This window comes from Schistocerca americana, chromosome 2, assembly GCF_021461395.2.
Source record: "Schistocerca americana isolate TAMUIC-IGC-003095 chromosome 2, iqSchAmer2.1, whole genome shotgun sequence".
NCBI classification, from domain to species: Eukaryota; Metazoa; Arthropoda; class Insecta; order Orthoptera; family Acrididae; genus Schistocerca; species Schistocerca americana.
Window position 1 is genome coordinate 722,493,119 of NC_060120.1, and position 12,854 is coordinate 722,505,972.

The following is a 12,854-nucleotide window of genomic DNA, read 5'->3' on the forward strand; positions in this document are numbered from 1 at the left end:
CTACGGGAAGTCGCTTAACCTCGATTTTCATACATCCAAACACGTTCATGAAGTTAAAGCAAGGACATACACTCCTGGAAATGGAAAAAAGAACACATTGACACCGGTGTGTCAGACCCACCATACTTGCTCCGGACACTGCGAGAGGGCTGTACAAGCAATGATCACACGCACGGCACAGCGGACACACCAGGAACCGCGGTGTTGGCCGTCGAATGGCGCTAGCTGCGCAGCATTTGTGCACCGCCGCCGTCAGTGTCAGCCAGTTTGCCGTGGCATACGGAGCTCCATCGCAGTCTTTAACACTGGTAGCATGCCGCGACAGCGTGGACGTGAACCGTATGTGCAGTTGACGGACTTTGAGCGAGGGCGTATAGTGGGCATGCGGGAGGCCGGGTGGACGTACCGCCGAATTGCTCAACACGTGGGGCGTGAGGTCTCCACAGTACATCGATGTTGTCGCCAGTGGTCGGCGGAAGGTGCACGTGCCCGTCGACCTGGGACCGGACCGCAGCGACGCACGGATGCACGCCAAGACTGTAGGATCCTACGCATGCCGTAGGGGACCGCACCGCCACTTCCCAGCAAATTAGGGACACTGTTGCTCCTGGGGTATCGGCGAGGACCATTCGCAACCGTCTCCATGAAGCTGGGCTACGGTCCCGCACACCGTTAGGCCGTCTTCCGCTCACGCCCCAACATCGTGCAGCCCGCCTCCAGTGGTGTCGCGACAGGCGTGAATGGAGGGACGAATGGAGACGTGTCGTCTTCAACGATGAGAGTCGCTTCTGCCTTGGTGCCAATGATGGTCGTATGCGTGTTTGGTGCCGTGCAGGTGAGCGCCACAATCAGGACTGCATACGACCGAGGCACACAGGGCCAACACCCGGCATCATGGTGTGGGGAGCGATCTCCTACACTGGCCGTACACCACTGGTGATCGTCGAGGGGACACTGAATAGTGCACGGTACATCCAAACCGTCATCGAACCCATCGTTCTACCATTCCTAGACCGGCAAGGGAACTTGCTGTTCCAACAGGACAATGCACGTCCGCATGTATCCCGTGCCACCCAACGTGCTCTAGAAGGTGTAAGTCAACTACCCTGGCCAGCAAGATCTCCGGATCTGTCCCCCATTGAGCATGTTTGGGACTGGATGAAGCGTCGTCTCACGCGGTCTACACGTCCAGCACGAACGCTGGTCCAACTGAGGCGCCAGGTGGAAATGGCATGACAAGCCGTTCCACAGGACTACATCCAGCATCTCTACGATCGTCTCCATGGGAGAATAGCAGCCTGCATTGCTGCGAAAGGTGGATATACACTGTACTAGTGCCGACATTGTACATGCTCTGTTGCCTGTGTCTATGCGCCTGTGGTTCTGTCAGTGTGATCATGTGATGTATCTGACCCCAGGAATGTGTCAATAAAGTTTCCCCTTCCTGGGACAATGAATTCACGGTGTTCTTATTTCAATTTCCAGGAGTGTATAACATACGGCAAGAGTAATAGAGAGAACCACTATGACCTGGAGGCCGCGAATACTCTTTATTAAACTTATGTCTGCCCCGGTAGCTGAATGGTCAGTGTGACGGACTGTCAGTCCTTTCGGCCCGGGTTCGATTCCCTGAGGGGTCGGGGAATTTTCTCCACCCAGGGACGGTGTTGTGCTGTCCTCACCATCATCCTCATCAACTGCAGGTCGCCGAAGTGGCGTCAAATTGAAAGACCGGCGCCCGGCTAACGTCCTGTCCGGCGGGGAGCCCTAACCATACGATTAAATAAATAAAATTAAACTTATTCTCCACAGAAGATCGCGTTTAACGGATTGGAATTGCAATAGATGAGGCCTACTGAATGTATGTGGGTGCGCACATATCCCACCAGCTTCTCTGTCGTGACAAATAAATAAAAACACCTACAGCCGTACTTATGATTTTATTTTATTTTGTCGCTACCAGTTTCAACGGCAGTCGTCCAAGAGACCTCCTGCTAAAAGGATGGACGTACAAAACTTTCTTTGTCAGCTACAATAAATAAGTGATTTAAATTAGTTATTCTGTTGATGTGAGAGGAAGGAATTCCCTTTATGGAAGAGGCTGAGCAAACTGATAAACCAGCTTCCCACTTGCATCACTAATATCATCGCACCAGGAAAAAAACATGCAGACTCATCAAACGTGATTTGAGGTATTGAAAATTTCTATTTAATTGAGTGCTTATTCCCATCAAGAGCTTATGTACCGTCCCAGGAAGTTTAAGGGAATGGTGCAATATCTACATCTACAGATTGCTTAATTGATTATTTTAGGTCATTATGAGCTACTCCTTCACTACAGTGAAATAAGTAGCATCCTAGACGGATGATGAAAATGACTCAACACAAAAGTAAAGGGAAATTTAGTGAAACGAGTTAATAACTTATGAAACGAAAACTACCTGAAAAAAACTCCTTGATTATAAATCACCGTGAATTATTAGAATTAATAGGTTTGGCAAAAACGAACAAACAGCTCCTTTTCTCATTATTTGAACTCAAAAAGGTGCCATGCTATTTATTAGAAACCTCTTTTGCTTTCGCGTCTGGGTAGAGCGATCGATGTCGATGTAACTTTGTTAACACGTGCATCATGACAATGCTTCGAGTATCCAGAAAGTACTTGCTCAATTAATGTTAGTAAATATAGGTATTTCATACTTCCATTATTTACTTTGGAAATTATCAGACTCAGATAATGTTCTCTGGACATGAAGAGATGTACAGGTAGGCAGGAGTGGACAGGAAGTGGGCGTCCTTAGTTTGGCGATCGAATGAACAACAAGATATTTGCTACCAAAAATTGACTCCCAAAGAGGTTTATTGCTAAATGTGGGTATACATCGGTGCCTAGAGAAGGGGAGAGGTGACCAAGGAAACCCTAAGTGCAGCACAAGACGGTCTAAATCACGTCACTGGTGAGCGGAACAGGAGCGTGTAACAGGACGCGCAATGGCGAACAAAATAAGGATGCGCCCCTGCACAGTTTCTCGCCCGTTTGCGCCAAAGGCAACCCGTGATTGCTCTCGCGCAACCTCACTGGCCAAGGAGGCTGAACAAAGTTCACTGTCGGCGTCCCTCGTTCAGTACCCATCACTGTGACAACTCTGATGGCGTGAGACCGTGGCACAGCTCAGTGTCCAAGCTGGCTACCATGTCTCAACACGGAGAAAAGAAATATTTTTTTCCTGTTAATAATTGATAAGATCTGTCCTTTCCAATGTGGAGGGCACCAAGAACAGAGAGACAAAATATATATCAGATATCATAGAGAAATCCTGTGTGTAGAGAATGGGGGAAGGTGCTAACTGAAGCAAAATTTGTTTTGGGAAACTGTAGGACTCCAACGGTAGGGAGCAAGAACATTGAATATTCACGTATCATTTGCATTCGTTTCAGTTCGTCAAATGATGGCGAAACCAGTACTGGAAGACACGAACTCAATCACAAATTGACACGTTAGTAGAGTGTCCTGTAAGTCGAATATGTTACAGTCTATTGTGCTGCTAACCACTGAGTACTATACTTCGGGAGCCAAATGCGTGCAAACAAGGGAAATGATGGACTTGCGAGTTAAGATTCCAGGAGGTACGACAAGAAGTGAAATGTGCGTATGGCATCGTTGGCCGTGAAGCCCCATTCGGGGAAGTTCGGCCGCCAAGCGCAAGTCTTATTTCAGGCGACTTGCGAGCAGATGATGAGAATGAAATGATTATGGCAACACAACACCTAGTCCCCGAGCGGAGAAAATCTCCAACCCGGCCGGGAATCGAATCCGGGCCACTTGCATGGGAGGCTATCACACTGCCATCCAGCTAAGAGGAGATAGGATATTGTCATGGGACAACGATAGAAGAAGGACGAATCTGATAGTATGAATCAAGCCCCTTTTTCCTCTACGCCAACAATAGTAGAAAAATAAGGCTTTCGGTGCTAGTAGTATTCTTTTGTTCACTGCGACTCCCTACATATTATGATTATTCCAGAAGGTTTTGATCTGCATCAGTATTGTGGTTTCAGACTTCATTCCCTCCATAAGTGATGTCTTTCTGACCACATATACAGAGCTGTGAGAAACAGTCTTGAAAGTTCGAAAGTGTGTTGCAGGGGAGGAGAAATAATTGTTTTTCAGCAATGAAGTTAGTGAATCAGACAGTTGGGTTTGCAAATTCAAGCAGACTGCCAGAGACGGTGTCATCAAACGTGTTCTTCGTTCGGTTTCCTCAAACTGAACAAACATAGCTTTTACTCTCCTACTTACAATTTATCACTTTCGGAAAATGTACATTTCAACTAGGTAATGAGCCTTTCAACAAGTGGAAACCACGGACCCACAGGTATCTGCGGATTACTGCGTATTAGTCTGTGCAAGTGTTTGAATTTGCGCGTGCAACCATCTGATTGGCATATTTCAACGATAAAAAACTCGGAAATGGCACAACGTATTGAACTTTTTCTTCATAACTGACTCTCAGCACAAAATCCCCTGCCATATCCTTACATGCATTTTAGACTGTTTCTGACATCCCTGCATAGAATATCCCAGTAACAAAATTGACACAAAGTGAAAGTTACGGTAGAACAGCATTAGGAGAATAATGAGTAATTCCAGGTCTTTCGTCTCCTTTTTCCTGGTTTTATTCGATATCTTCGCGGGGCTGGCATGTTAACAAGGAAAGAAATCTGTGTATCCTATTTTCTTGCATCTAATGTTATCCGATGTGAATGATTGAGAACGTTTTCGAAATCAACGTGAATCGTGTAACCGAGGCTGAACATGGGTTCCAGTCCGATGTTCACCTAGTAGGGTGCGGGAAAACGTCTAAAAATCGCATCCCGGAAGTCGGCACATCAGGCCTCGTCGTAAAGCTGGCGCGCTGTTTCGACCCAGGACCTCCGCGTCTCCTTGATTCCCGAAAGCGTCTGCTCTTGGTGCGGATCTGATAATTAACTTCAGCTGAGTTTTTAAATCTTGCTTCACCCCTCCAGAACATAAATTCTTATCCAGCTCCAGCTCATATTGTTCAGACCAACTGGATTTTCGTTGTGTTTGCTGACCTTAGGTTAGTTAGGTTTAAGTAGTTCTAAGTTCTAGGGGACTGATGACCATATCTGTTAAGTCCCATAGTGCTCAGAACCATTTTTGATTTTCGTTGTGTAGCATACACTTACACCTCCGATATGCTCTACCAGCCTCCAGCAATGTGACAGAGATTGCAGAATACATCCCGCATCGTACTGAAGCTACTTTTAGGGCCAAACATGGACCAAAACATTGTTAGGTAGCAAATCCAGCTAATGAGTGTTGTCATACAATAGACATAAGACAGGATAAAGAAGATCAAGGATGTGATCTAAAACGTAGCCTGCAGTGGTCTTTTAACATGGCAGATCGTATCCACTCCCACTCCTTGAAAACCATTCACTAGATAAAACTACAGGTTGATTATAATTAAACTTCCAGTACTTCAGATGGCCCCATGAAAAACGAGTGATCGTAGGACAATGGAAATTTGTGGAAACATTTGTAATGGCAGAAGGGAGAGAAGTAACGAACAAACCATTGAAAGAAACACATTTTAATTATTATATGAGAGAGTAACGATTGTTAACTGCGTACCACGTTTACATTCCATGTAACAAATGTTGTTCAACTGACGGCTGTCTGAATCGACGACAGCCTGGAACAGCCCTGGAGATACCATTTCACAGTTGATCGCAGCACTTATCGAACGGTGGATCATGGAATGTTCAGCTGCGTGCACTGCTTGAAGATCGCACACTACGTCGAGCATTCTTAGCCACGGCAAACAGCATCATGGACATTTTGTGGCGCAATTGCCCGTCGGCCTCTCCTGGAGGCAATTCCCAAATCGCCAGTTAATTTGAAGGTCCGAATCATGTTCTTCAACCCCAGTGCGGAAAGAGGAACTATCCTTATTCCTTTAAAGCATCGACACGCGTGAAGAGCAGCATCACTATTGCTGCTGTTTTGATAAAACAGCTTTACGAGGAAAGCCCAGCACACTTTGTCCACCATACAGTGAATAGGTCTCCATCGACACTGGCACAAGTAGAAAAGGTTTAGTTATAACCACTCTGTACTTACATAAGTTTTCAAGGCGTTAGAACCTAGATAAAGTTACATTTGTAATGTCAATCCCTCACCCTGATTAATGTTTTCTATTAGTGCATCGAAAAAAGATCTACATCTACATCTACATCTACATTGATACTCCGCAAGCCACCCAACGGTGTGTGGCGGAGGGCACTTTACGTGCCACTGTCATTACCTCCCTTTCCTGTTCCAGTCGCGTATGGTTCGCGGGAAGAACGACTGTCTGAAAGCCTCCGTGCGCGCTCTAATCTCTCTAATTTTACATTCGTGATCTCCTCGGGAGGTATAAGTAGGGGCAAGCAATATATTCGATACCTCATCCAGAAACGCAGCCTCTCGAAACCTGGCGAGCAAGCTACACCGCGATGCAGAGCGCCTCTCTTGCAAAGTCTGCCACTTGAGTTTATTAAACATCTCCGTAACGCTATCACGGTTACCAAATAACCCTGTGACGAAACGCGCCGCTCTTCTTTGGATCTTCTCTATCTCCTCCGTCAGACCGATCTGGTACGGATCCCACACTGATGAGCAATACTCAAGTATAGGTCGAACGAGTGTTTTGTAAGCCACCTCCTTTGTTGATGGACTACATTTTCTAAGCACTCTCCCAATGAATCTCAACCTGGTACCCGCCTTACCAACAATTAATTTTATATGATCATTCCACTTCAAATCGTTCCGCACGCATACTCCCAGATATTTTACAGAAGTAACTGCTACCAGTGTTTGTTCCGCTATCATATAATCATACAATAAAGGATCCTTCTTTCTATGTATTCGCAATACTTTACATTTGTCTATGTTAAGGGTCAGTTGCCACTCCCTGCACCAAGTGCCTATCCGCTGCAGATCTTCCTGCATTTCGCTACAATTTTCTAATGCTGCAACTTCTCTGTATACTACAGCATCATCCGCGAAAAGCCGCATGGAACTTCCGACACTATCTACTAAGTCATTTATATATATTGTGAAAAGCAATGGTCCCCCGTGGCAAACCAGAGGTTACTTTAACGTCTGTAGACGTCTCTCCATTGATAACAACATGCTGTGTTCTGTTTGCTAAAAGCTCTTCAATCCAGCCACACAGCTGGTCTGATATTCCGTAGGCTCTTACTTTGTTTATCAGGCGACAGTGCGGAACTGTATCGAACGCCTTCCGGAAGTCAAGAAAAATAGCATCTACCTGGGAGCCTGTATCTAATATTTTCTGGGTCTCATGAACAAATAAGGCGAGTTGGGTCTCACACGATCGCTGTTTCCGGAATCCATGTTGATTCCTACATAGTAGATTCTGGGTTTCCAGAAATGACATGATACGCGAGCAAAAAACATGTTCTAAAATTCTACAAGAGATCGACGTAAGAGATATAGGTCTATAGTTTTGCGCATCTGCTCGACGACCCTTCTTGAAGACTGGGACTATCCGTGCTCTTTTCCAATCATTTGGAACCCTCCGTTCCTCTAGAGACTTGCGGTACACGGCTGTTAGAAGGGGGGCAAGTTCTTTCGCGTACTCTGTGTAGAATCGAATTGGTATCCCGTCAGGTCCAGTGGACATTCCTCTATTGAGTGATTCCAGTTGCTTTTCTATTCCTTGGACACTTATTTCGATGTCAGCCATTTTTTCGTTTGTACCGGAATGGAATATGTAAAGTGGTCACTCGAGAATAGTCTTTCATTCCTTTTAAAGTGACGTGCCTTCTGTATCGCCACGTCCTCAAGCTGATGTTGTGTATTACCAATCCATTCGTATATCTTCCTTCTGATTTTGGAATCCCAAATGGTTGCCACTGCAAGTTTAGCATGGTGTTTTCAACGTATTTGTGATACGAGGTCGATCTTTTAAATAGGTTCCCGCGCATAAAATACCACAGCACGCAACTGCCTAGTATCAAGTGAGCATAGGCGCTGTAATACCTCAAAAACAACGCGTTAAGTTGCTACTTACAGATACTACGTGGAAGGCAGGAAGATGAGTGTTTAACGTCCTGTCGACATCGAGGTCGTTAGAGACGGAGCAGAATGTCGGATTGTTACACGGATGAGAAATCGGTTGCGCCATTTCCAGAGAACCATCCCGGCATTTGGCGATTTAGAGAAATTACGTAAAAGCTAAATCGCAATGGCTGCACACGTATTTGAACCACCGACCACTCTAATGTGAGTGCAGTGCGCTAAGAGCTGCGCCTGCCCGCTTCGGTAGCTATGCGATCGACGATGCGGATTGCTGAATGCAAGGGCCCTGGTTCGATTCCCGGCAGGGAAGGAGATTTTACTTCTCTCATGGGCTGGGTATTGTGTTGTTCTCACGTTCGTATCGTCACAAGTAACATTTCTATTGAGAGGGCTGAATGGGAACGTTCCGAAAGCCAATAAATTGAAATGCTTTTCTTGTAACTGGGGAGGTGATCCGTTAAATTGCCGAAGTTCCGGATAGGGAATCCGGAACTGGCACATCTGTGAACCCTGCCGCCAAGACCGCAAACTCTCCTCAGCGAGGGAGCTCGAGACTAGCGCTATTTCTAAATAAAAGTAACTCGTCGGAAAAGAGTCCTTCCCAAAAAAATTTGACCCTACCTGAGCTATTTGTACTCTAATTGGCTTGAGCGGGACGTAACCAGTTTCCGAAACCTGACTGACGCCGCAGGTCATTACGCGATGGCGAACAAGATAATTCATCGGGCAGGCGCGTCGACAGACAAGCGGCCTGCGCGAGCGAGTGGAGGACTTCCAGCCGCTGTCTCTATTTATTTACCACCCCTCCCCCTTCCCTCCCACTCCCGCTCCCTCCTGCTGAATTTTGCGTCAGCGACGCCCCTGCGCTGAGGAAACTGCCTGGCCCCTTCCCTTCGCCCCCACCCTCTGCTCCTTTCCGTAATTACAATGTTGACTCTGCGCTTTATTTATGTTGCAGCGGATTTGTCGAGCCGACTCTGGTGTACCTACTCCACTCCATCTTATCATCTATTGATGAAATTGCCACCAATGTTCAACTAAGGCTTCCTGACTGCGAAAGCCAGCAGAATGAAGCGGTTTATTCACAGGCGAATTTCTTGAAAGACAGGGGGTCATTATTATAAGGGTTTTTGGATTGCATTAAGAATTATTTCATGGAAAATGTGTGAGGGATGGCGTTATATGGGTACCTCGATTGCTTTCGCGTTACAAGCAATGGATTTATCACTTGCATGTTCAATGGGGTACTGCACCTAATAAGTAACATTGGCTACGAAATTCTGAAAGTATCTTGATTGAACACGTTGTTATAGGCAGAAACATTTAGGTTCATTGCTGTGTCTTGGAATCGTCAACTGGCTACGTCTCTGGCTATATATGACGCACCATAACTAATCTTGCTAGCTGTTTTCAAACATTTTTGTTTTGGTTGAAAAATGACCGTGATTGTATTATGCCTAATGAAATGGACAAGGTTCGTTTAGAACTATCAGAATATGAGGCATATGGTTATGGAGAGCTGTGCATTAAAATGGGGTATCGGGAAGACCCCTACGGTCTAACGTTTTAAACTGCATGAAATATAAAGGGTCGCCCTTACGCCAGGATACACTCTACTTTGAACTAGTTCGATATTAGAGCAAATTTTGTTCAACAACCATTAGAATTTGAAAACTGTTCCTACTTAAACATAGGCCTTGCCTATTCTCAGAACAGCTGGCGTATGGCGCTCGAATAAATATCTTATATGAGAACATATTTCTGGCATAGGTTTAGGCTTTTTAAAGAGCATTATTGTTGTTGTTGTTGTGGTCTTCAGTCCTGAGACTGGTTTGATGCAGCTCTCCCTGCTACTCTATCCTGTGCAAGCTTTTTCATCTCACAGTACCTACTGCAACCTACATCCTTCTGAATCTGCTTAGTGTATTCATCTCTTGGTCTCCCTCTACGATTTTTACCCTCCACGCTGCCCTCCAACACTAAATTGGTGATCCCTTGATGCCTCAGAACATGTCCTACCAACCGATCCCTTCTTCTGGTCCAGTTGTGCCACAAACTTCCCTTCTCCCCAACCCTATTCAATACTTCCTCATTAGTTATGTGGTCTACCCATCTAATCTTCAGCATTCGTCTGTAGCACCACATTTCGAAAGCTTCTATTAATATTAACTATTAACTAATACAGTCTCCGGAAATATGTTTTTTCTACAAGATATAAAAACTGTTGAATTCAGTGTGCGTAATGTGATTACTGTCACATTTAGTCATTTTTTTGCACTGAATACACTCCACTTAAAAAATACAGTAATATGTACAGTTATCATTGGGTATTTCATTTTAATTTGACAATGTTAGTACTACACTGACGAAATTTGAATAGACATCATATTCCAGATGTAAAAATTCGGTTAACAACTTTCGTTTATATCGCACAACACGAAGAGTGTTCTTCTGATTTTGGAATCCCAAATGGTTACCACTGATTGTTAGCATGGTGTTTTCATCACATTTGTGGTACGAAGAGTGCGATATAAACGAAAGTTGGTAGGCGTGTTTCTACATCTGAAAAATGATGTCTATTCAAATTTCGCATTAGTCGTGTAAGAGTGGCGTCAGTAGAACCAATATGGGGGATGCAAATCAGGTTTGCTTTAAATACAAGAAGCATCGTTCGTGAACGTTAGCTACCTTTGAAAGTAGACGTGGTAAGTTGATGTTAATCAATAATCCGTTAAGGCTACAAAGACGCAGTTATCAGCGCCTCACTGAATCTGAACGAATCTGAACAGGGCTATAAGAAGCTGTATCTTCCTTCTGCGATACTGCACAAAGACTTTGTAAGTATGTAGCCTCTCTACACGATTGTTGGCAGCAGTCGTCACGAGAATGTACTGTCGCAAGAAGACCAGGCTCCGGGCTCCAGACGGCCATGTGGAAGACCATCGTATTCGGCGTATGGCTCTGACGCATCGTATTCTGCAGCAGCAGTTTCAGCAGCAGCAGTTGGTACCACAGTGAATCAACAGACAGTTACAAACTGTTTACTTCAAAGACACCTCCGAACCAGATGCTGTGTAGAGTATATTCCAAAACCACCGCCATTTGAGACTTGTGTGGTGTCAAGCGAGAGCTCATTGGAGGGCAGGGAGAAATCCGGTTGTGTCTTTCTGATGAAAGGTGGTTCTGCCTCGGTGCCAGTGATGGCCCCACGTTAGTTAGAAGGAGGCCAATTCAGAGACTGCAACCAACCTGTATGCGTGCTAGACACACTGAACTTTCACCTGGAGCTGTGGTCTGGTGTTCAACGTCGTATGACTGCAAGAGCACTCTCGTGGTCATACCACCCATCCTGACTGCAAAGTTGTACATCAACCTGGTGGTTAGGTTTGTTATGCTGCCATTCATGAACAGAACTTTAGCGAGTGTTTTCCAACACGATATCGCTCATCCACATACCACTGTTGCGCTAAAGAGTGTCGAAATGTTGCCTTGGTTTGCTCAATCAACAGGTCCGTCTCTAATCGAGCACGTATTAGCCATCATAGGACGGTATCTCCAGCGTCATCCACAAACAGCGTTAACCATCCCTGTATTGAAACTTCCTGGCAGATTAAAACTGTGTGCCCGACCGAGACTCGAACTCGGGTTTTAATCTGCCAGGAAGTTTCATATCAGCGCACACTCCGCTGCAGAGTGAAAATCTCATTCTGGAAACATCCCTGCATTGTCCGACCAAGTGCAATAGCCATGGAACGTTATCCTACAAACTGACATCTGGCGCCTGTATAACACAATGCATACACGTTTGCTTGCTTGTATTCAACATTCTGGCGGCTACACCTGCTATTAATGTACAACATTTCACATTTGCAATGGCTTATCTCACGCATACATTAACCTATGATCTTGCTATGTTAATTACTTAAATATTTTACCTAGACAAATGTATTCCAGAAATTTCATTACCCTACACTAATTATTTTTTGGTACTGCGATTCTTTTTCCGTCAGTGTATATGGCCTTGCTACATTCAGGCTCTTCTGAGTTTGAGGATCACTTAAGCCATCGGTCAGCTGAATAATTTGGTTTGAAAGGGAAGCCCTCTGTAGCCTAGGGCTTTGAGTGTTAATGAGTAATACTGAATTCATTTGGACTGTGTGCATTACAAAGTGTCGCTGAGTGGTTTGGTGGGTGGCTGTTCGCGCGCTTGTCATGAATAAACCTGCGCGCCTGACGCCATCCGTTCCCGTTATTCATGAGTGGCGGTCCTAACAGAGAAACTGATTTGCGTAAATAGCTTAATCCACGAGATCATTAACTGCCTAACTACGACCACAGTTGCTGGGAAATGAAGGCTATGCGCCAAATAACCTGAATGACGTCCACTGCTCTGGAATAATTAACAGTTAGTGCGTGGAATTGTGCAGCGTAATACCGGCCTGGCAGAGCTAGCTCTGTAGCTGATGACATATTGATGTCACCTGCTTTCGGTTATCGTGGAATAAAGAAATGTAATGGCGAAAAACTCAACTGAGAGCATAATGTAGTATATTGTTAAACTGGCTTGGTGAAAGCTGGAGCCGGCCGGAGTGGCCGTGCGGTTCTAGGCGCTACAGTCTGGAGCCGAGCGACCGCTACGGTTGCAGGTTCGAATCCTGCCTTGGGCATGGATGTGTGTGATGTCCTTAGGTTAGTTAGGTTTAATTAGTTCTAAGTTCTAGGCGACTGATGACCTCAGAAG

At 45.3% G+C, this 12,854-nt stretch overlaps 1 protein-coding gene across 1 annotated transcript in view; it reads right to left on the reverse strand.

Moving 5' to 3' along the window:
* The window catches only part of LOC124594379 (collagen alpha-2(I) chain), a 129,938-nt gene extending 121,129 nt beyond the window's left edge, over nucleotides 1-8,809 (reverse strand). The window contains exon 1 of the mRNA XM_047132748.1: nucleotides 8,735-8,809. Coding sequence (XP_046988704.1) covers nucleotides 8,735-8,809 — 75 coding nt within the window. The remainder of the gene's footprint in view (nucleotides 1-8,734) is intronic.
* Between the last annotated feature and the right edge of the window lie 4,045 nt (nucleotides 8,810-12,854).